General features: G+C 39.3%; 1 protein-coding gene across 1 annotated transcript; it reads right to left on the bottom strand.

Annotated features, from left to right (window-relative positions):
* Positions 1 to 947: 947 nt before the first annotated feature.
* Positions 948 to 22642, bottom strand: LOC128132500 (uncharacterized). The gene is made up of 4 exons (XM_052769107.1): positions 22600 to 22642; positions 21740 to 21885; positions 17949 to 18131; positions 948 to 965 (listed from the first exon to the last, which is right to left on the bottom strand). The coding sequence occupies exons 1-4, from the start codon at positions 22640 to 22642 to the stop codon at positions 948 to 950; spliced, it is 390 nt and encodes a 129-aa protein (XP_052625067.1).
* Positions 22643 to 23921: the final 1279 nt, after the last annotated feature.

Genomic DNA, 23921 nt, shown 5'->3' with positions numbered 1-23921 from the left:
TATAATTTAAATAAATAGTTATATATATATATATATATATATATATATATATATATATATATATATATATATATATATATATATATATATATATATCATAACATACTTCTTTGAAACATGCATTGCTATACGAGCACGATCCCCCTCTGTTTAAAACTTGTTGTTGTGCACGGACTCCTTTGTTTGACGCCGAATGCTTTAGAAATTCAGGAGTTTGAAAATGTTCGACTGCGTGCGCCCAATTTTCACGTGACATACCATCGGGGGGATTGGCTAATGCCTTTGGGATATCTGTAAGCCCCCCGGCTTTCTCAAAATAAATATGCGCTTTATTTTTTCGGCATCTATAAATTCTTTGCAAAGTCGCATCAATGCTCTGCAACAACTGAGCACGCTCGGGATCCAAGTTAAACTTATCTAAATCAAACTTATTCTACAAATACAAAAAAGTTAGTTAGTTAAATACCAATCTAAACTTAATATATTGTCCATGTTACCTTTAGATGAACCACTGTGGCATTCCTTAAAGCGAGGGAAACATTGTCCCAACCAGATACGTTCAAAGGGATGTTATCCATATATACCTCTCAGTCTCACGGGTAAACCAATTAGCATTGTTCCCGACAAGGGTATATGTCAGCTCCTTATTGAAATCCAAATCTACAGGCTTTCCCTTGTTTGCCCGTATCAGCTTTGATAGTTGGATGTTTTTTGCTAGACCTCTTCTTTTTTTAGGGAGCTCAGCTGAAAAATATAATTAAAAATATTAGTCACGATAGCTTATAATAAATGGTTAAAAATAGCTAATAAATATATCATAATAAGACTTACCATCCTGTTCGTGTTGTCCACGACCAAAGCCTACTGGAGGTGGTGGATCCCCGACTCCATCACCTCCATGTCCTAAGCCCATAACTTCTGCCATCACATAGAAGAGTATTGCCTAACTAAACCCCATATACAACCTGCAAAATTACAATATGAATAGAATTATAGCAACATATTTTTTTTCATTTTTTTCAACACATCACATACATAAATACATTTTTTTTCCTTTACTCCACATATTACATACATAAATACACATGTTATATAGATACAAATACACCTAAACATGTTTTCTACACATACTCATTATAACATCATACTTCTTTTCTATTCAACCTCACTTTTTTTGATTTTTTTCATACATACAAATTACATATATAATTTCAAAAGTCATACATTACATATATAAATACATTTTATTTTCAATTTTTTCCACATATTACATACATAAATACATACATTATATATACAAATACACATAAACATGTTTTCTACACATACTCGTTATAACATCATATTTTTTTTCTATTATAGCAACCTAATTTCTTTCATTTTTTCATACATACAAATTACACATTCACATTCACAAATAAAATACATACAAATAACACACATACAAAAAAAATACTAATGTAAAAACACATAAATGCATCATACACACAAATACATTCTTTTTATAAAATGAAAGATGAAAATGAACCTGTGGTAGTCTAATTTCAAAATTTTCCGGCAAAAATTTCACAACTCCGACAACAACACAACCTTACATTAAAAGCTTAAACTAAGTAAATAAACATCAAAACATAAGAAGAATCGAAAATAGGGAAAAATTCCGACCTTAAATGAGTAAAAATTCCGGAATTGAAGTATGATCGTCTCCTCTTGGTCGTCGGTAATGGAAGTCTAGGTCGCCGGTATTGGTGGCAATGGAGGTTTGGATGGCGGTGGTTTGTGCAATGGAGGTTTGGACGGTGGCGGCGGTGGTGTAAGAAAGACCGGCGATGGAGAGAATGAGAGAAAAGGGCAGACAAAATACGCAGGAAAGAGCGAACTGGAGGGGTTATCTGCGCGGACCTTTAGCGGCGACGCATGGGTATTAGCGGCGACGAATGGGTATTAGCGGCGACTAGCCTGGAGGGAAAAGTCGGCGCCTTTTTTCACGCCGTTACAACTGTTCCATTAAATACAGATCGAACGGATAAGTTTCATTTGACGCGGATCGCAACTGTTGAGTATTAGCGGCGACAGTTGGCATTAGTGGCGACATGTAACGCGTCATTTCCATGTCGCCGCTAATGCCTGGTGTCGCCGCTAAATCCGTCGCCGCTAATACCCTTATTTCTTGTATTGCACAACACTAATAATGCCTCAAATAGTTTCCATTGATATAAAACTTCTTCAAAATGTTAAAATTTCATCGTTTTATAATGCTTCACTCATTATATATGCAGGGATTAATCGCTAGGCGCCATCTAATCGGTCGAGTAGCGCCTAAGGAATTTAATCGTAGATTAATTGGGACCTAATCGGGATTTTTACAATAGTGATTTTTTCCGAGGTTTAGTCCAAACATCGACTTTTTTGGTTTCATGGTTCTTTTGAGCTAGTTTCGTTGCGTTTTGGTCCTTCAGAAAACTGAAAAGACTAAAATACCCTTCTAATATATTTTTATGGTTTTTTCTATTTAATTTAAACTTGTATTAATAAAAATTATGGGGTCACCTCTCTCTCTCTCTCTCTCTCTCTCTTTCTCTCTCTCTCTCTCCAAAACACACACTTAACACTATCAAGAACACATACACACAATCTAAAGAACACCTCCACCTCCATCTCCACAGCCCATCAGCGTACACCACCACCACCATCCGCTGCCAATCACCTCCATCTCCTCCACCCTAGTCCTACATATCCCTTTGCTTAACCTGGTGAACAATCGATTTTCTGAGTTTGTTTCTAGAACTAAAATCGATTTCTGAATCTAAAAAAAGCTTGTGGTAATGGATTTTCAAGCGCTCATTTGATTGTTGTTCTTCAAGGAAGGGGTATTAGGCACGATTCTCATTCAAAATTTCTAAATATCATTCGAGTCCTAGATACACACTTGTTTCCAGGGGCAGAACTATATGGTTGGTAGGGGTAGCATGTGCTACCCCTCAAAAAATCATGGATAATGTTCAATTTTTTTTAATAAAAAAGGTTTAGTTTAAGTTTTTACTACCTACATAACTTGTGGTGCTTCTATTTAGCTTAGTTTTGAAGTCCAAAGAGGCTAAAAGCCAAATTATGTTCATCAAATGTCATTATGAAATATGTGAGTCCATTAACTCCATTCAAATTCAACGGTGGAGTGAGCATATCCTTATATATTTCCGTAGCTAATTAGCTACGTAATTGCTACGGATCAACTACAAAATGGGATGCCCTAGTTTAGTAACGGAATAGCTACGAAATAGCTTCAGAATAGCTACGAAAGCGGCTCCGTAGCTATTCTATAGCTAATTAGCTACGGAATACCTATGGATACTAATTACCTACAGATTAGCTACGGAGTATGTGACAACCCGAAATTTCCATTTGTACGAACAATATCTATTCAATAGAAGCCAGTTCAGTTTCAGTGACTTTCAGACTTTTTCCGAACAAGTTTGTGTACATTAGGGTTTACGTTTCAGGAGATATCAGGAGAGTGGATGCTCCTGGATTTGTGAAACTTGAACATTCCAAGTTTCATAATGTCATAGTCCAATCTCCGGAATAAAAATATTTTCTGCCAAAATATTTCAGGACTATAAATAGATTTCTGAATTAAATTAATTCATTATTCACAATTCCAACTAGAGAAAAGCCATTTTCTCTCTGACAGATCTTCGGGTTTTCATCCCAGATTGTTAGTCTACTTTCCTAGATGTTTTTCAATATTTGTTATATGCTTTATAACGTTGTTTACATGCCTAAAATGCAAGATCCGGGAGCTTACGGCCCAAGAACGTTCTTGGGGTGTAAACTCCAAAACGAGGCCTAAAAGCTTCCTAGTCCCGATTCCTTGTTAGACAACTAGTTTAGGACTTATTGTGGGATCTTTTGAGGCTAGAAATCATCCAAGATCATAAGGCTTTTGGAGTTTACGGCCCAAGAGTTTCTTGGACCGTAAACACCATTTCCAAGGGCCAAAGTGAGCCCTAAATCACCCCTAAGGCTTAAGGCATTTACCCTCTAATGCTTGTAGCTAATTTGAACACGAAAACACTTCAAAATCATAAAGTTTTAGGAGTTTACGGCCAAGATATGCTCTTGGGCCGTAAACCCCTTTTTCAAAGTCTAAGAGTGCCCTAAACACCCCTAAGGCTTTAAGACAATTACCCTTTAATACTTAGGACTTGAATGGGGAGTAAATTACACCAAAATCATCCCTTAAAGGGAGTTTACGGCCAAGGAACATCACTTGGGCTGTAAACTCCAAGTAAAGGCACAAATGTGTGCCTAATGTCCCCTTTAGCCTTAGACAAAAACATAGAAGCTATCCTACATGTGCAAGTGACTTAAAAGAATTAAAACCAACACCCCATAGGAGTTTACGACCGTAAACTCTAGGGGAAATGGTCTTTAGGCTGTAAACTCCTCTATGGAGCATTCTAGGGCCTTAAACTACTTCAAGGATTTTTCCAACAAAGCTAGGCTTATTCTAGGATCAATATAGCACCTTAAAACACCCAAAACCACCAAGTGAGGAGTTCACGGCCGTAAACTCATGGGTTCACGGCCGTAAACTCCAAAGGTGGGGTTTGTTGGGTGGTAAGCTCATATACAAGGTCATTTGGTGCATTAAACCCTTTTGCCTTGTCCCGTATCGACTTAGATGCAACCCTTAGGACCTATAACATTTATACAAAGTGTTTTCATGTTCCTAAGTGTCCCAACTTATTTTATTAAGTTATTATTTGGCTAATTAGTTATATATATGCTTATTATATGATAACTAGGCTCGTGCGTGTAAACAAGTCTCCGTTTGCCACCTAGCACGGTATCCGACACTACAATCCAATCAGCTCACCACAAGTGAGTTCATACCCCTTTAATCAACCTTTGAAATGATTTTAAATGTTTAAATACTTTATGGGGGGATACAAGTCAAACACTTATAGTTATTTCTTCAATCACATGTGATTGCATTTAATCACATGTGATTAATAACTAGGAAACCAATGATTTTATCACTGTTCAAACTGTTTATCAAACTGTTTTACTTCAAAATATTTTACAAGCTCTTTTACTTTCCAAACTTATTTACAAACTGTGATTCAAAAAAATGTTCCTTATAGTTAAACTGTTTTATCAAACTTATTCCTTCAAATTGTTTTATAGATTGACATCAAGTCGATCTTTTCTTGAAATAATAGTATGTTCCAAATGTCTTATAAAAACTTATTTATGCTTTTACTTCTTATAAATTGCATGCCCATATATGTATAGATGTATAAATAATGTTTAAAGGGCTTAGGAAGGCCATCCGCCCTATTTCCTTTTTCTCGATTTGGATGTGGTCTGGTGGGATTTCGGGTGACCATCCGAAGGTCGTTTCAATATTAATTGTATATCAAATATACATATATAGACATAAAAGTACTTCCATATTCATACGTACTAGACACATCATTAGTTAGTTACCATCGGGGTAACACAGGATCATACATATACAACTATACTATGAGAACATATACAACTATACTATGAGAACATATACAACTATACTACGAGAACACATACAACTATACTATGAGAACATATACAACTATACTAGGAGGAGAACATATACAACTATACGAGAACGAGAAACATTACATTACATATACTAGAATACTTAAATTACTGTGATTTAAATCGGAGCATGACTTAACTGTCATGACTCGAGTTGTGGCCAGAGTCTCTTGAAGGGGGAGCGTGAGTTTGCGTATAGATCTATGTTGGATTGACAATCCTACACCTTGCTGCTAGCTACAGCCGGACCTGCAGGTCTGCGGGTGCCAAACGTCATTTCTTTATTACGACCATTCATTATGTCGTTGTTACTAGTCGATAGTATGGTGCAATTTATCACATAATGCCTTAATATAAATCCGGTTTAAGGTAGTTAGTACAGCAGTAGCTCCTATAATACAAAACTACAGTACTACAATGATTTACCCATTACATATTTGTAGTGATAACCTCACTTAAACATTAATGTACAAACTATATTTTGTTAAATTATAGTTACACTTGGGAAATTACACATTTTTACAATGAATGAGCATACAAAACAGTTAAGCCTTGGTAGAAGGCTACTTTAATAGAAAATATAGGTTTTTCTGAAAGATTCAAACTTTTACAAACACTTACATACATTTTACAAACTTATACTTGAGACACGTTCAAACGATTTTGATGACAAACACCGACACTAAAATACTTATGAACTCACCAGCTTAATGTTGATAAACTCCTTCAAAATAACTTGTATTCTCAGGTCATCAGTAGACAGGTACCGATGCCAGCTTTTGAGAAGATGGAGCGCATTCAAGACTCATCATATTATTATTTTGATTTACATTATATTTTTGGTGTCTAAAACTGTACAGAACACACTTGTATTAAAATTATATATTTAATGCAATGGATGATGTTGTTTGCTTATTTACATTTACTGTGTTGTGATACTTTACATGACGTCCACCGCCCCAGAACGTTTCTGCCGTTCTTGGTTTTGGGGTGTGACAGATTGGTATCAGAGCATTGTTTATAGTGAATCAAGTATATCAACCCATAAAAGATATACTAAACTATAAACCCAAAAGGGATTAAAACACTCTGACCAAGAGTCTATACTTTAAATATTAAAATATTTAATTAAGTATACTAGTCTGCATTCATACTAAAATCAGTGTCACAACGACAAGAACAAAAGTATTACGATTGTTAAATATCACAAGTGAGCTCGGGGATGTATGGTCAGTCCTGGGAATGGCATAGCCTGATCAACTATGCTGGTCCTAGGAATGATTAGCATATGCCCTAGAATTGTTGTGATATGTTAACAAGTCTAAAAACTTACCAACAATACCACAAGAAGATCAGTAGAACTTAAACTTAAAATACTATAGGTGTATTTTGTATTACTAGTTACACGTATACTATATTCTTATACCTCTCTTCTCGCATAGATTTAAATGGCTGGATTTCATCACGGCGACCCGTACTTTCCAAATGAAGGCAATGCCGGGTGGATCGATGAAGAGCCCGAAGATGAGCATTCAATCCCTTTGGATGATCACCTCGTAGAAGGCTTTTTTGATGGATCCGACTCCGAGCCTGAAGTCAACAACCTACCACTAGTAGTTCAAGCCCCGAACAACAACCCTCGACCAGCTTTTCCAGGTCCTACTCCCATGTGGGCAAACAACTTGAATCACTGGAGTGATGAACAAGGTCAACCCTTACCATACTTTGGGGACCGAAGCTTCTACAACGTCAGCAATGGTGGTTCTGCTGACCGAGCTCTGCCTGTCATTATCCGCAGAATAGCTCGAAATGTAGAGCAAGGTCGAGCAGCCATCGACCGGGTCATGGAGTTTGATGCCAACTCTGGTGTCAACACCGTCCGCATCCGCCGTCTTGAAGAAGACATGGAACGGACCTGGAGAACTAATGAAACCCTGCAGCAACAGCTGACTGCCTCACGAACTGAAATCTTGGAACTTCGAGCTCGTCAGAGGGCTCAGGATCGACACCTTCAAGAGGTGTTTCGTCAAGTGTCCGACCTCAGGGCTCGCCCAGGGAATTTCCATCGCCGTTAGTTGATGTCTAGTACATCTCTGTATTTTGGTTAAGGAATAGCCTTTAACATCTGTGCTCTAAATAGCACTTGTCTGTAAAATATTCCTGACTTTCAGTACTCTAATTAGGAATCTAAGAACTGTCAAACTTATCAGTTTGGTATGATGTAAGACCTACTGTTAGGTCAATTTTCCCTGAACTTATTACATCAGTAATACCCGTATTGTTGAAATCTATCTAATCTGTGGGAAAAATCTGTACACTTGTGCTTCCTACTAATATTTCTTGTTGTGATTTCAAACACTCATTCAACTGTTGGGCTATGGTTAGTTAGTCCATGTGTCACTCTCACGTTGCTTACAAATTGATTCTTATCATCTTTCTTATCTTTATAAACTTATAGCTGAAAGATGCCTCCTCGCAAATTCACCAGGAATAACCCTGCACCTCCACCACCTCCTCCGCCTCCGGTCATCGATACTGCAGCCCTGAATGCTGCCGTAGCCGCAGCAGTGGCAACTGCCATGGATCAGTATCACTCTACCGATGCCAGCAGAGGTGGAACCCCTGTATAATCAACCCCGGTTGAAACCCCTGTGCGCTCGAGAGAGTGCTCCTACAAGGATTTCACAAATTGCAAACCGAAGCCTTTCTACGGCACCGGCAGAGTCATTGCCCTCTCGCAATGGCTCGAGAAGACTAAATCAGTCTTCGAAATCTGTTCATGCCCTGCGACGAGTAAAGTCAAGTACGCCGCATGCACCTTTGAAGGAAAGGCCCTGACATGGTGGAACGGCCATGTTAAGGCACTAACTCTCGTCGTGGCCAACGACATAAGCTGGGAAACGATGAAAGACCTCGTGATGGAGGAATACTGCCCGAGGGGCGAAGTCCAGAAACTGGATCAGGAACTCTGGAACCTGACCATGAAGGGCACCAATGTGATCGCTTACACTGCCCGATTTAGCAAACTGGTGGCCCTCTGCCCCAATATGGTTCCCACTGAGGGGAAAAAGATCGAACGGTGCATATAGGGGCTAGTGCCTCCATATCAGGGGAACGTCTTAGCATCAAACCCCGCTACCTTCGACAGTGTAAAACGATTGGCACAGCGACTCATTGACCATGGAGTCAAAACCCCTGCAACCACAACCACCCTAGCCATCCCAGAACGCTCCAAACCCGCTGACACTAAGCAGAAATTCTGGGATGAAAAGAAAAAGCAGCGAGCTGCCAAAAGGCAGCAAATCGTGGCAGTACATGCCACGGTAACCCCTACTGCTGTTACTGCTCCGATGAAGCAGTATGTTGGAAGTTTGCCGAACTGCAACAAATGCAGCTTCCACCACAACGGCCCCTGCCGTGAAATGCAGTGCTCTAACTGCAACAGAAAAGGACACACCGTCCGTTTCTGTAAATTCCCGGCACAACCTATCAACCAAGTCCCTGGCTCTGGCGCGAGCCCAACTTGCTATGGATGTGGCGAAGCAGGCCACTATAAGAGGGACTGCCCCAAAGCAAAGAATGCTGGTGGAACAGGAAGGGTACTAGCTATAGGCCACGGGGAAGCAGTTGCTGACCCGACCGTGGTGACTGGTACGTTCCTCCTCGATAACTCCTATGCATGCATTCTGTTCGAAAGTGGAGCGGAGCGAAGCTTCGTAAACCATAAATTTGCTTGCATGCTTAATCAACCACCGCACGCACTCAAAGAACTATTCATAGTAGAAATGGCTAATGGAAAAACTAAAAGTACGAGTAGCATATACTTAGGTTGTACCCTAACTCTAGATAACCATTCATTCCTAATCGACCTCATGCCAGTCTCAATAAAAAGTTTCGACGTTATCATTGGCATGGATTGGTTAAGCCTTCATCGCGCCGACATCATGTGCTACGAGAAAGCAGTCCGTCTAAACCTTCCGTCTAACGAAACTCTTATAGTCTACGGCGACAAACCCGGCGCAAGTCTTCGTATTATATCAAGTATTCAAGCACAGAAGTATCCGCGTAAGGAATACCATGCATTCCTTGCTCACGTCGTCGACACGAGCCTCGAAACGAAAGAACTAAAGAACATCCCTGTAGTGAGCGACTTCCCCGACATTTTCACAGAAGAACTACCCGGGTTACCTCCGCAACGACAGGTCGAGTTCAGAATCGACTTAGTCCCAGGAGCTACCCCAGTAGCCAAGTCACCCTACCGTTTAACACCAGCTGAGATGCAGGAACTCTCTGGTCAACTTAACGAACTTCTCAGTAAGGGCTTTATAAGACCAAGTTTCTCACCTTGGGGAGCACCGGTCTTGTTCGTTAAGAAGAAAGACGGATCATTCCGTATGTGTATTGACTACAGAGAACTCAACAAACTGACGGTCAAGAATCGTTATCCTCTGCCTCGCATAGATGATCTATTCGACTAACTGCAAGGGGCGAACTATATTTCTAAGATTGATCTGAGATCCGGATATCACCAGTTACGAGTGCTAGGGGAGGATGTGCCGAAGACAGCCTTCCGAACTCGTTACGGACATTACGAGTTCGTGGTGATGCCATTCAGATTGACCAATGCGCCCGCAGTCTTCATGGATCTGATGAATAGGGTATGCCGGCCTTACTTGGATCAGTTTGTCATCGTTTTCATTGACGACATCCAGATCTATTCCTGAAGTAAGAAAGAGCACGGGGATCACCTGCGACAAGTTCTAGAGACATTACGAAAAGAGAAACTTTATGCGAAGTTCTCGAATGTGAATTTTGGATCTGAAGAGTCGAATTCTTAGGACACGTGGTAAGCGAAGAGGGAATCCACGTGGACCCATCCAAAATAAAAGCCATTGAGAACTGGTCAGCGCCAAAGACGCCTACTGAAATTCGCCAATTTCTAGGTATCGCTGGCTACTACCGCAGATTCATTCAGAACTTCTCTCGAATAGCGAAACCTCTTACGACCCTGACCTAGAAAGGTGTGGCCTTTGACTGGGAAGAGAAACAAGAAAGAGCGTTCCAAACGCTCAAACGAGCCTTGTGCACCGCGCCAATACTATCCCTTCCCGAAGGAATAGAAGACTTCGTAGTCTATTGCGATGCATCAAATCAAGGACTCGGATGTGTTCTGATGCAGCAAGGAAAGGTCATCGCCTACGCCTCGAGACAGTTGAAGACACACGAGGTTAACTACACGACCCACGATCTTGAATTAGGAGCGGTAGTGTTCGCTCTGAAGATCTGGAGACATTACTTATATGGAACGAAGAGCACTATCTTTACCGACCACAAGAGTTTACAACACATTTTCGATCAAAAGGAGCTCAACATGAGACAACGACGGTGGGTCGAGCTACTCAGTGACTACGAATGCGATATTCATTATCATCCGGGTAAAGCCAACGTAGTAGCAGACGCCCTAAGTCGGAAGGAATATTCTGGTCGCAAAGTCAAGTCATTGTCAATAACCATCCATTCACACTTGTCTAAGCAAATTCAGGCGGCTCAAATCGAAGCCTTGAAACCTGAAAATGTGACGAGTGAATCCCTTAGAGGAATGGACAAGAATTTAGAAGCCAAGGGTGACGGAGCCTTATATTTCATGAACCGGATCTGGACACCAAATCACGGTGGTTTCCGAGACTTGGTCATGACCGAGGCGCACAACACTCGGTATTCTGTCCACCCAGGTTCAGATAATATGTATCTGGATCTTAAAAAGCTATACTGGTGGCCTAATATGAAAGCAGAGATTGCTACCTTCGTAAGTAAATGCCTTACTTGCGGAAAGGTTAAGGTCGAGTACCAAAAGCCCTCCGGTTTATTGCAACAACCAGAGATCCCAGAATGGAAGTGGGAGCAGATCACTATGGATTTCATAACCAAGTTGCCCAAGACAACGGGTGGACTTGATACCATATGGGTCATCGTCGATAGATTGACCAAGTCTGCACACTTCCTGCCTATCAAAGAAACTGACAAGATGGAGAAATTTATGAGAACATACATTAGGGAAATCGTCCGGCTACATGGTGTACCTATGTCCATTATCTCCGATAGAGATAGTAGGTTCACCTCAAGATTTTGGCAATCACTACAACATTCCTTGGGAACAAGGCTGGACATGAGCATGGCCTACCATACACAGACCGACAGACAGAGTGAGAGGACCATCCAAACATTGGAAGATATGTTGCGAGCCTGCGTGATTTACTTTGGGAAGGCATGGGATACTCACTTACCCCTTGTCGATTTTTCCTATAATAACAGTTATCACACGAGCATCAAGGCTGCTCCATTTGAAGCTCTATACGGCCGAAAGTGCAGATCCCCTCTCTGCTGGGCTGAGGTGGGTGATACCCAATTAGCCAGGGGGCAAGTTTCCGACAGTACTCTCACCGGTCCGGAGATCATTCGGGAAACGACAGAGAAAATCGTTCAGATCCGTGAATGATTGAAAGCCTCTAGAGACCGACAGAAGAGCTACGCTGATAAACGAAGAAAACCTTTGGAATTTCAGGTGGGAGACCGAGTCCTTCTCAAAGTCTCACCCTGGAAGGGCTTGATACGCTTCGGCAAGCGTGGGAAGCTTAATCCGAGGTACATAGGGCCATTCGAGATTCTTGCAAGAGTCGGCCCCGTAGCTTACAAACTCGACCTACCCGACACACTTCGTAACGTACATTCTACATTCCACGTATCTAACTTGAAAAAGTGTCTGTCCGACGAGACTCTTGTAATCCCACTCGACGAGATCGAGATCAACGAGAGCCTCAACTTCGTGGAAGAACCTGTAGAGATCATGGACCGTGAGGTCAAGCAGACAAAGCAAAGCCGTATCCCTATCGTGAAGGTTCGCTGGAACGCCAAGCGAGGACTGGAATTCACTTGGGAACGCGAGGATCAGATGAAACATAAATACCCTCATCTTTTCGCTTAATTAATTGTAACTTCTTATTTGCTTAAATTCTAATTTCGGGACGAAATTCCTTCTAACGGGGGGATGATGTGACAACCCGAAATTTCCATTTGTACGAACAATATCTATTCAATAGAAGCCAGTTCAGTTTCAGTGACTTTCAGACATTTTCCAAACAAGTTTGTGTACAGTAGGGTTTACGTTTCAGGAGATATCAGGAGAGTGGATGCTCCTGGATTTGTGAAACTTGAACATTCCAAGTTTCATAATGTCATAGTCCAATCTCCGGAATAAAAATATTTTCTGCCAAAATATTTCAGGACTATAAATAGATTTCTGAATTAAATTAATTCATTATTCACAATTCCAACTAGAGAAAAGCCATTTTCTCTCTGACGGATCTTCGGGTTTTCATCCCAGATTGTGAGTCTACTTTCCTAGATGTGTTTTAATATTTGTTATATGCTTTATAACATTGTTTACATGCCTAAAATGCAAGATCCGGGAGCATACGGCCCAAGAACGTTCTTGGGGTGTAAACTCCAAAACGAGGCCTAAAAGCTTCCTAGTCCCGATTCCTTGTTAGACAACTAGTTTAGGACTTATTGTGGGATCTTTTGAGGCTAGAAATCATCCAAGATCATAAGGCTTTTGGAGTTTACGGCCCAAGAGTTTCTTGGACCGTAAACACCATTTCCAAGGGCCAAAGTGAGCCCTAAATCACCCCTAAGGCTTAAGGCATTTACCCTCTAATGCTTGTAGCTAATTTGAACACGAAAACACTTCAAAATCATAAAGTTTTAGGAGTTTACGGCCAAGATATGCTCTTGGGCCGTAAACCCCTTTTTCAAAGGCTAAGAGTGCCCTAAACACCCCTAAGGCTTTAAGACAATTACCCTTTAATACTTAGGACTTGAATGGGGAGTAAATTACACCAAAATCATCCCTTAAAGGGAGTTTACGGCCAAGGAACATCACTTGGGCGGTAAACTCCAAGTAAAGGCACAAATGTGTGCCTAATGTCCCCTTTAGCCTTAGACAAAAACATAGAAGCTATCCTACATGTGCAAGTGACTTAAAAGAATTAAAACCAACACCCCATAGGAGTTTACGACCGTAAACTCTAGGGGAAATGGTCTTTAGGCCGTAAACTCCTCTATGGAGCATTCTAGGGCCTTAAACTACTTCAAGGATTTTTCCAACAAAGCTAGACTTATTCTAGGATCAATATAGCACCTTAAAACACCCAAAACCACCAAGTGAGGAGTTCACGGCCGTAAACTCATGGGTTCACGGCCGTAAACTCCAAAGGTGGGGTTTGTTGGGTGGTAAGCTCATATACAAGGTCATTTGGTGCATTAAACCCTTTTGCCTTGTCAAGTATCGACTTAGATGCAACCCTTAGGACCTATAACATTTATACAAAGTGTTTTCATGTTCCTAAGTGTCCCAACTTATTTTATTAAGTTATTATTTGGCTAATTAGTTATATATATGCTTATTATATGATAACTAGGCTCGTGCGTGTAAACAAGTCTCCGTTTGCCACCTAGCACGGTATCCGACACTACAATCCAATCAGCTCACCACAAGTGAGTTCATACCCCTTTAATCAACCTTTGAAATGATTTTAAATGTTTAAATACTTTATGGGGGGGATACAAGTCAAACACTTATAGTTATTGCTTCAATCACATGTGATTGCATTTAATCACATGTGATTAATAACTAGGAAACCAATGATTTTATCACTGTTCAAACTGTTTATCAAATTGTTTTACTTCAAAATATTTTACAAGCTCTTTTACTTTCCAAACTTATTTACAAACTGTGATTCAAAAAAATGTTTCTTATACTTAAACTGTTTTATCAAACTTATGCCTTCAAATTGTTTTATAGATTGACATCAAGTCGATCTTTTCTTGAAATAATAGTATGTTCCAAATGTCTTATAAAAACTTATTTATGCTTTTACTTCTTATAAATTGCATGCCCATATATGTATAGATGTATAAATAATGTTTAAAGGGCTTAGGAAGGCCATCCGCCCTATTTCCTTTTTCTCGATTTGGATGTGGTCTGGTGCGATTTCGGGTAACCATCCGAAGGTCGTTTCAATATTAATTATATATCAAATATACATATATAGACATAAAAGTACTTCCATATTCATACGTACTAGACACATCATTAGTTAGTTACCATCAGGGTAACACAGGATCATACATATACAACTATACTATGAGAACATATACAACTATACTACGAGAACACATACAACTATACTATGAGAACATATACAGCTATACTAGGAGGAGAACATATACAACTAGACGAGAACGAGAAACATTACATTACATATACTAGAATACTTAAATTACTATGATTTAAATCAGAGCATGACTTAACTGTCATGACTCGAGTTGTGGCCAGAGTCTCTTGAAGGCGGAGCGTGAGTTTGCGTATAGATCTATGCTGGATTGACAATCCTACACCTTGCTGCTAGCTACAGCCGGACCTGCAGGTCTGCGGGTGCCAAACGTCATTTCTTTATTACGACCATTCATTATGTCGTTGTTACTAGTCGATAGTAAGGTGCAATTTATCACATAGTGCCTTAATATAAATCCGGTTTAAGGTAGTTAGTACAGCAGTAGTTCCTATAATACAAAACTACAGTACTACAATGATTTACCCATTACATATTTGTAGTGATAACCTCACTTAAACATTAATGTACAAACTATATTTTGTTAAATTATAGTTACACTTGGGAAATTACACACTTTTACAACGAATGAGCATACAAAACAGTTAAGCCTTGGTAGAAGGCTATTTTAATAGAAAATATAGGTTTTTCTGAAAGATTCAAACTTTTACAAACACTTACATACATTTTACAAACTTATACTTGAGACACGTTCAAACGATTTTGATGACAAACACCGACACTAAAATACTTATGAACTCACCAGCTTAATGCTGATAAACTCCTTCAAAATAACTTGTATTCTTAGGTCATCAGTAGACAGGTACCGATGCCAGCTTTTGAGAAGATGGAGCGCATTTAAGACTCATCATATTATTATTTTGATTTACATTATATTTTTGGTGTCTAAAACTGTACAGAACACACTTGTATTAAAATTATATATTTAATGCAATGGATGATGTTGTTTGCTTATTTACATTTACTGTGTTGTGATACTTTACATGACGTCCTCCGCTCCAGAACGTTTCCGCCGTTCTTGGTTTTGGGGTGTGACAGAGTATGCTTTACGTTAAAATTCTGTAGCTATACGAATTTTTCTTATTTTCAGTTTTTCGGGCACCAAACGTCGTTTTTTTTTCGCTTCATTTTTTTCACACCTCTACTATACATGATTATCTTTATTTTCTCCAACATGTAGCTATTAATATCGTTCATAAAGTTGTGTGCCCCTTCGGGATCAATTACTCGTTTCACAGTTTAACATTGTAATGCATATACTTTTCACCAACTTGTGATGGATTATGTTTTTATATGTATATTTATACACATGAATGAGTTATGCTATATGCGTACGTGTATATGTGTATGTATACGTGTTTGTGAGATGTATGTGAACGTATTCATAAGCATTATAGTGTTAAACCACTAAACGAGTAATGGATCCCGTATGTGCACACAACTTTATGAATGATACTAATAGCTATAAGTTGGTGAAAATATAGATAATCATGTATAATAGATGTGTGAAAAAAATGGAGCGAAAAAAAGGAAGTTTGGTGCCCGAAAAATGAAAAATAAGAAAAATTCGTAGCTAATCCGTAGCTGATTAGCTACGGATTAGCTACGGATACTTCTTATTTTCGATTTTTTGGGCACCAAACGTCGTTCTTTTCGCTTCGTTTTTTTCACACCTCTACTATACATGATTATCTTTATTTTCACCAACACGTAACTATTAATATCGTTCATAAACTTGTGTGCCGCTTCGGGATCAAGCACTCGTTTCACAGTTTAACATTGTAATGCATATACTTTTCACCAACTTGTGATTGATTATGTTTTTATATGTATATTTATACACATTAATGAGTTATGGTATATGTGTACGTACGTGTATATGTGTATGTATACGTGTTTGTGAGATGTATGTGAACGTATTCATAAGCATTATACTGTTAAACCACTAAACGAGCAATGAATCATGTATGTGCACACGACTTTATAAATGATATTAAAGCTATAAATTGGTGAAATTATAGATAATCATTTATAATAGAGGTGTGAAAAAAACGGATCGAAAAAAACGACGTTTGGTGCCCAGAAAATCGAAAATAAGAAAAATTCGTAACTAAATAGCTACGGATTTTGCTTATTTTCGGTTTTTCGGGCACCAAATGTCATTTTTTTCGCTCCGTTTTTTTCACACCTCTATTATACATGATTATCTATATTTTCACCAACTTATAGCTATTAATATCATTCATAAAGCCATGTGCACATACGGGATCCATTATTCGTTTACTGGTTTAACACTATAATGCTTATGAATACGTTCACATACATCTCACAAACACGTCTACCTACATCATCATCATCATCATCATCATCATCATCACCATCATCACCATCATCAACAACATAATCATCATCACCATCATCACCATCACCACCATCACCATCACCATCATTATCACCATCACTATCACCATCATTATCATCATCACCACCACCACCATCATCATCATCATCACCACCACCACCATCATCATCACCACCATCACACCATCATCATCATCACCACCATCACCATCACCATCAACATCACCACCACCACCACCATCACCACCATCACCATCACTATCACCATCATCATCACCACCATCACAGCGATCACCATCACACCATCATCATCATCACCACCATCACCATCAACATTACCACCACCACCATCACCAACCCCACCACCACCTTCACCACCATCACGACCACCATCACCATCGCCATCGCCATCACCACCACCACCACTACCATCTCCATCATTATCACCATCACCACCACCATCACCACCACCACCACCACCACCATCACCATCACCATCACAATCACCATCACCATCACCATCACCATCACCATCACCATCATCATCACCATCACCATCACCACCACCACCACCATCACCATCACCATCACCATCACCATCAACATCACCACCACCACCATCACCATCACCATCCTCATCACCATCAAACCACCACCATCAAACCACCACCATGACCACCACCATCACCATCACCATCATCACCATCACCATCACCATCACCATCACCATCACACATCACCATGACCATCACCACCACCATCACCATCATCACCATCACCATCACCATCACACATCACCATCACCATCACCACCTTCATCATCACCATCACCAGCATCACGATCACTATAAGCATCATCATCACTACCATCACAACCATCACCGTCACACCATCATCATCATCACCATCACCATCACCATCACCATTAACATCACCACCAGCACCATCACCATTATCACCATGACTATCACCATCACCATCTGATGGTTTTTGGTCCTAAGAACATCCTATGTGCTCATACAAACCCTAATGCTTGGATCTAGGTTTCTCTATTGTACATGCAAGTTATCCAAGACTATAAACCCTAGATCTAGCATATGATAATCTATATAACCTATAATTAGGGTTTAGATCATACCTTGATTGTTATATAGCAATAACAATCCCAATTCCTCCTTGTATTGACTTTAGAAAGCTTAGAGTCACAAATGTCACTCCTCTGATGGTTCACAAACACCAAGAGCAAAAGGACGAAGAGAAGAGAGGATGGAGGCTGCCCTAAAATGTGTGAAACCCTAGAAGAAGTCTTAGCCACGTTTCATCGTTTTATAATGTTTCACTCATTATGTATGCAGGGATTAATCGCTAGGCGCCCTATAATTGGTCGAGTAGCGCCTAAGGATTAATCGGAGATTAATCGGGACTTAATCGGGATTTTTACAATAGTGGTTTTTTTCGAGGTTTAGTCCAAACATCGACTTTTTTTGGCTTCATGGTTCTTTTGAACTAATTTCGTTGCGTTTTGGTCCTTCAGAAAACTGAAAAGCCTAAAATACCCTTCTGATATATTTTTATGGTTTTTTTATTTAATTTAAACTTGTATTAATAAAAATTATGGGGTCACCTCTCTCTCTCTCTCTCTCTCTCTCTCTCCAAAACACACACTTAACACTATCAAAAACACATACACAGAATCTCAAGAACACCTCCACCTCCATCTCCACAACCCATCAGCGTACACCACCACCACCATCTGCTGCCAACCACCTCCATCTCCTCCACCCTAATCCTACATATCCCTTTGCTTAACCTGGTGAACAATCGATTTTCTGAGTTTGTTTCTAGAACTGAAATCGATTTTTGAATCTAAAAAAAGCTTGTGGTAATGGATTTTCAAGCGCTTATTTGATTGTTGTTCTTCAAGGAAGGGGTATTAGGCACGATTCTCATTCAAAATGTCTAAATATGATTCGAGTCCTAGATACACACTTGTTTCCAGGGGCAGAACTATATGGTTGGTAGGGGTAGCATGTGCTACCCCTCAAAAAATCATGGATAATGTTCAATTTTTTTAATAAAAAAGGTTTGGTTTAAGTTTTTACTACCTACAAAACTTGTGGTGCTTCTATTTAGCTTAATTTTGAAGTCCAAAGAGGCTAAAAGCCAAATTATGTTCAACAAATGTCATTATGAAATATGTGAGTCCATTAACTCCATTCAAATGCAACAGTGGAGTGAGCATATCCTTATTTATTTCCGTAGCTAATTAGCTACGGAATTGCTACGGATCAACTACAGAATGGGATGCCCTAGTTTAGTAATGGAATAGCTACGAAATAGCTTCAGAATAGCTACGGAAGCGGGTCCGTAGCTATTTCGTAGCTAATTAGCTACGGAATACCTACGGATATTAATTACCTACATATTAGCTATGGAGTATGCTTTACTTTAAAATTCTGTAGCTATACAAAATTTTCTTATTTTCAGTTTTTCGGGCACCAAACGTCGTTTTTTTCGCATCGTTTTTTTCACACCTCTACTATACATGATTATATTTATTTTCTCCAACATGTAGCTATTAATATCGTTCATAAAGTTGTGTGCCCCTTCGGGATCAAATACTCGTTTCACAGTTTAACATTGTAATGCATATATTTTTCACCAACTTGTGATGGATTATGTTTTTATATGTATATTTATACACATGAATGAGTTATGGTATATGCGTACGTGTATATGTGTATGTATACGTGTTTGTGAGATGTATGTGAACGTATTCATAAGCATTATAGTGTTAAACCACTAAACGAGTAATCGATCCCGTATGTGCACACAACTTTATGAATGATACTGATAGCTATAAGTTGGTGAAAATATAGATAATCATGTATAATAGATGTGTGAAAAAAATGGAGCGAAAAAAACAAAGTTTGGTGCCCGAAAAATGAAAAATAAGAAAAATTTGTAGATAATCCGTGGCTGATTAGCTACGGATACTTCTTATTTTCGATTTTTTAGGCACCAAACGTCGTTCTTTTCGCTTCGTTTTTTTCACACCTCTACTATACATGATTATCTTTATTTTCACCAACACGTAGCTATTAATATCGTTCATAAACTTGTGTGCCGCTTCGGGATCAAGCACTCGTTTCAAAGTTTAACATTGTAATGCATATACTTTTCACCAACTTGTGATTGATTATGTTTTTATATGTATATTTATACACATTAATGAGTTATGGTATATGTGTACGTACGTGTATATGTGTATGTATACGTGTTTGTGAGATGTATGTGAACGTATTCATAAGCATTATACTGTTAAACCACTAAACGAGCAATGAATCATGTATGTGCACACGACTTTATAAATGATATTAAAGCTATAAATTGGTGAAATTATAGATAATCATTTATAATAGAGGTGTGAAAAAAACGGATCGAAAAAAATGACGTTTGGTGCCCAGAAAATCGAAAATAAGAAAAATTCGTAGCTAAATAGCTACGGATTTTTCTTATTTTCTTATTTTCGGGCACCAAATGTCATTTTTTTCGCTCCGTTTTTTTTCACACCTCTATTATACATGATTATCTATATTTCCACCAACTTATAGCTATTAATATCATTCATAAAGCCATGTGCACATACGGGATCCATTATTCGTTTACTGGTTTAACACTATAATGCTTATGAATGCGTTCACATACATCTCACAAACACGTATACCTACATCATCATCATCATCATCATCATCATCACCATCATCAACATAATCAACAACATAATCATCATCATCATCATCACCATCACCACCATCACCATCACCATCATTATCACCATCACTATCACCATCATCATCATCATCATCATCACCATCATCATCATCATCATCACCACCACCACCATCATCATCACCACCATCACACCATCATCATCATCACCACCATCACCATCACCATCAACATCACCACAACCACCACCATCACCATCACTATCACCATCATCATCACCACCATCACAGCCATCACCATCACACCATCATCATCATCACCACCATCACCATCAACATTACCACCACCACCATCACTAACCCCACCACCACCTTCACCACCATCACCACCACGATCACTATCGCCATCGCCATTGCCACCACCACCACTACCATCACCATCATTATCACCATCACCATCACCATCATCATCACCACCATCACCATCACCATCACCATCACCATCACCATCACCACCACCACCACCACCATCACCATCACCACCATAACAATCACCATCACCATCACCATCACCATCACCATCATCATCACCATCACCACCACCACCACCTCCACCACCATCACCATCACCATCACCATCACCATCACCATCACCATCACCATCAACATCACCACCACCACCATCACCATCACCATCACCATCACCATCACCATCACCATCACCATCAAACCACCACCATCACCACCACCATCACCATCATCACCATCACCATCACCATCACCATCACCATCACCATTACCATCACCACCACCATCACCATCATCACCATCACCATCACCATCACCATCACACATCACCATCACCATCACCACCTTCATCATCACCATCACCAGCATCACCATCACTATCAGCATCATTATCACTACCGTCACAACCATCACCGTCACACCATCATCATCATCACCATCACCATCACCATCACCATCAACATCACCACCAGCACCATCACCATCACCACCTTGACTATCACCATCACCATCTGATGGTTTTTGGTCCTAAGAACATCCTATGTGCTCATACAAACCCTAATGCTTGGATCTAGGTTTCTCTATTGTACATGCAGGTTATCCAAGACTATAAACCCTAGATCTAGCATATGATAATCTATATAACCTATAATTAGGGTTTAGATCATACCTTGATTGTTATATAGCAATAACAATCCCAATTCCTCCTTGTATTGACTTTAGAAAGCTTAGAGTCACAAATGTCACTCCTCTGATGGTTCACAAACACCAAGAGCAAAAGGACGAAGAGAAGAGAGGATGGAGGCTGCCCTAAAACGTGTGAAACCCTAGAAGAAGTCTTAGCCACGTTTCATCGTTTTATAATGTTTCACTCATTATGTATGCAGGGATTAATCGCTAGGCGCCCTCTAATCGGTCGAGTAGCGCCTAAGGATTAATCGGGACTTAATCGGGATTTTTACAATAGTGGTTTTTTTCGAGGTTTAGTCCATACATCGACTTTTTTGGCTTCATGGTTCTTTTGAGCTAATTTCGTTGCGTTTTGGTCCTTCAGAAAACTGAAAAGACTAAAATACCCTTCTGATATATTTTTATGGTTTTTTTTATTTAATTTAAACTTGTATTAATAAAAATTATGGGGTCACCTCTCTCACTCTCTCTCTCTTTCTCTAAAACACACACTTAACACTATCAAAAACACATACACAGAATCTCAAGAACACCTCCACCTCCATCTCCACAACCCATCAGCGTACACCACCACCACCACCATCTGCTGCCAACCACCTCAATCTCCTCCACCCTAATCCTACATATCCCTTTGCTTAACCTGGTGAACAATCGATTTTCTGAGTTTGTTTCTAGAACTGAAATCGATTTTTGAATCTAAAAAAAGCTTGTGGTAATGGATTTTCAAGCGCTCATTTGATTGTTGTTCTTCAAGGAAGGGGTATTAGGCACGATTCTCATTCAAAATGTCTAAATATGATTCGAGTCCTAGATACACACTTGTTTCCAGGGGCAGAACTATATGGTTGGTAGGAGTAGCATGTGCTACCCCTCAAAAAATCATGGATAATGTTCAATTTTTTTAATAAAAAAGGTTTAGTTTAAGTTTTTACTACCTACAGAACTTGTGGTGCTTCTATTTAGCTTAATTTTGAAGTCCAAAGAGGCTAAAAGCCAAATTATGTTCATCAAATGTCATTATGAAATATGTGAGCCCATTAACTCCATTCAAATTCAACGGTGGAGTGAGCATATCCTTATTTATTTCCGTAGCTAATTAGCTACGGAATAGCTACTGATCAACTAAAGAATGGGATGCCCTAGTTTAGTAACGGAATAGCTACGAAATAGCTTCAGAATAGCTACGGAAGCGGGTCCGTAGCTATTTCGTAGCTAATTAGCTACGGAATACCTACGGATACTAATTACCTACAGATTAGCTATGGAGTATGCTTTACGTTAAAATTCTGTAGCTATACAAAATTTTCTTATTTTCAGTTTTTCGGGCACCAAACGTCATTTTTTTCGCTTCGATTTTTTCACACCTCTACTATACATGATTATATTTATTTTCTCCAACATGTAGCTATTAATATCATTCATAAAGTTGTGTGCCCCTTCGGGATCAAATACTCGTTTCACAGTTTAACATTGTAATGCATATACTTTTCGGCAACTTGTGATGGATTATGTTTTTATATGTATATTTATACACATGAATGAGTTATGGTATATGCGTACGTGTATATGTGTATGTATACGTGTTTGTGAGATGTATGTGAACGTATTCATAAGCATTATAGTGTTAAACCACTAAACGAGTAACGGATCTCGTATGTGCACAAAACTTTATGAATGATACTAATAGCTATAAGTTGGGGAAAATATAGATAATCATGTATAATAGATGTGTGAAAAAAATGGAGAGAAAAAAACGAAGTTTGGTGCCCGAAAAATGAAAAATAAGAAAAATTTGTAGCAAATCCGTAGCTGATTAGGGGAGAAGCCCCTAAACGAA

This window comes from Lactuca sativa, chromosome 2 (genome assembly GCF_002870075.4).
Source record: "Lactuca sativa cultivar Salinas chromosome 2, Lsat_Salinas_v11, whole genome shotgun sequence".
Classification (NCBI taxonomy): Eukaryota; Viridiplantae; Streptophyta; class Magnoliopsida; order Asterales; family Asteraceae; genus Lactuca; species Lactuca sativa.
This window is presented reverse-complemented; position numbering and strand designations above follow the sequence as displayed.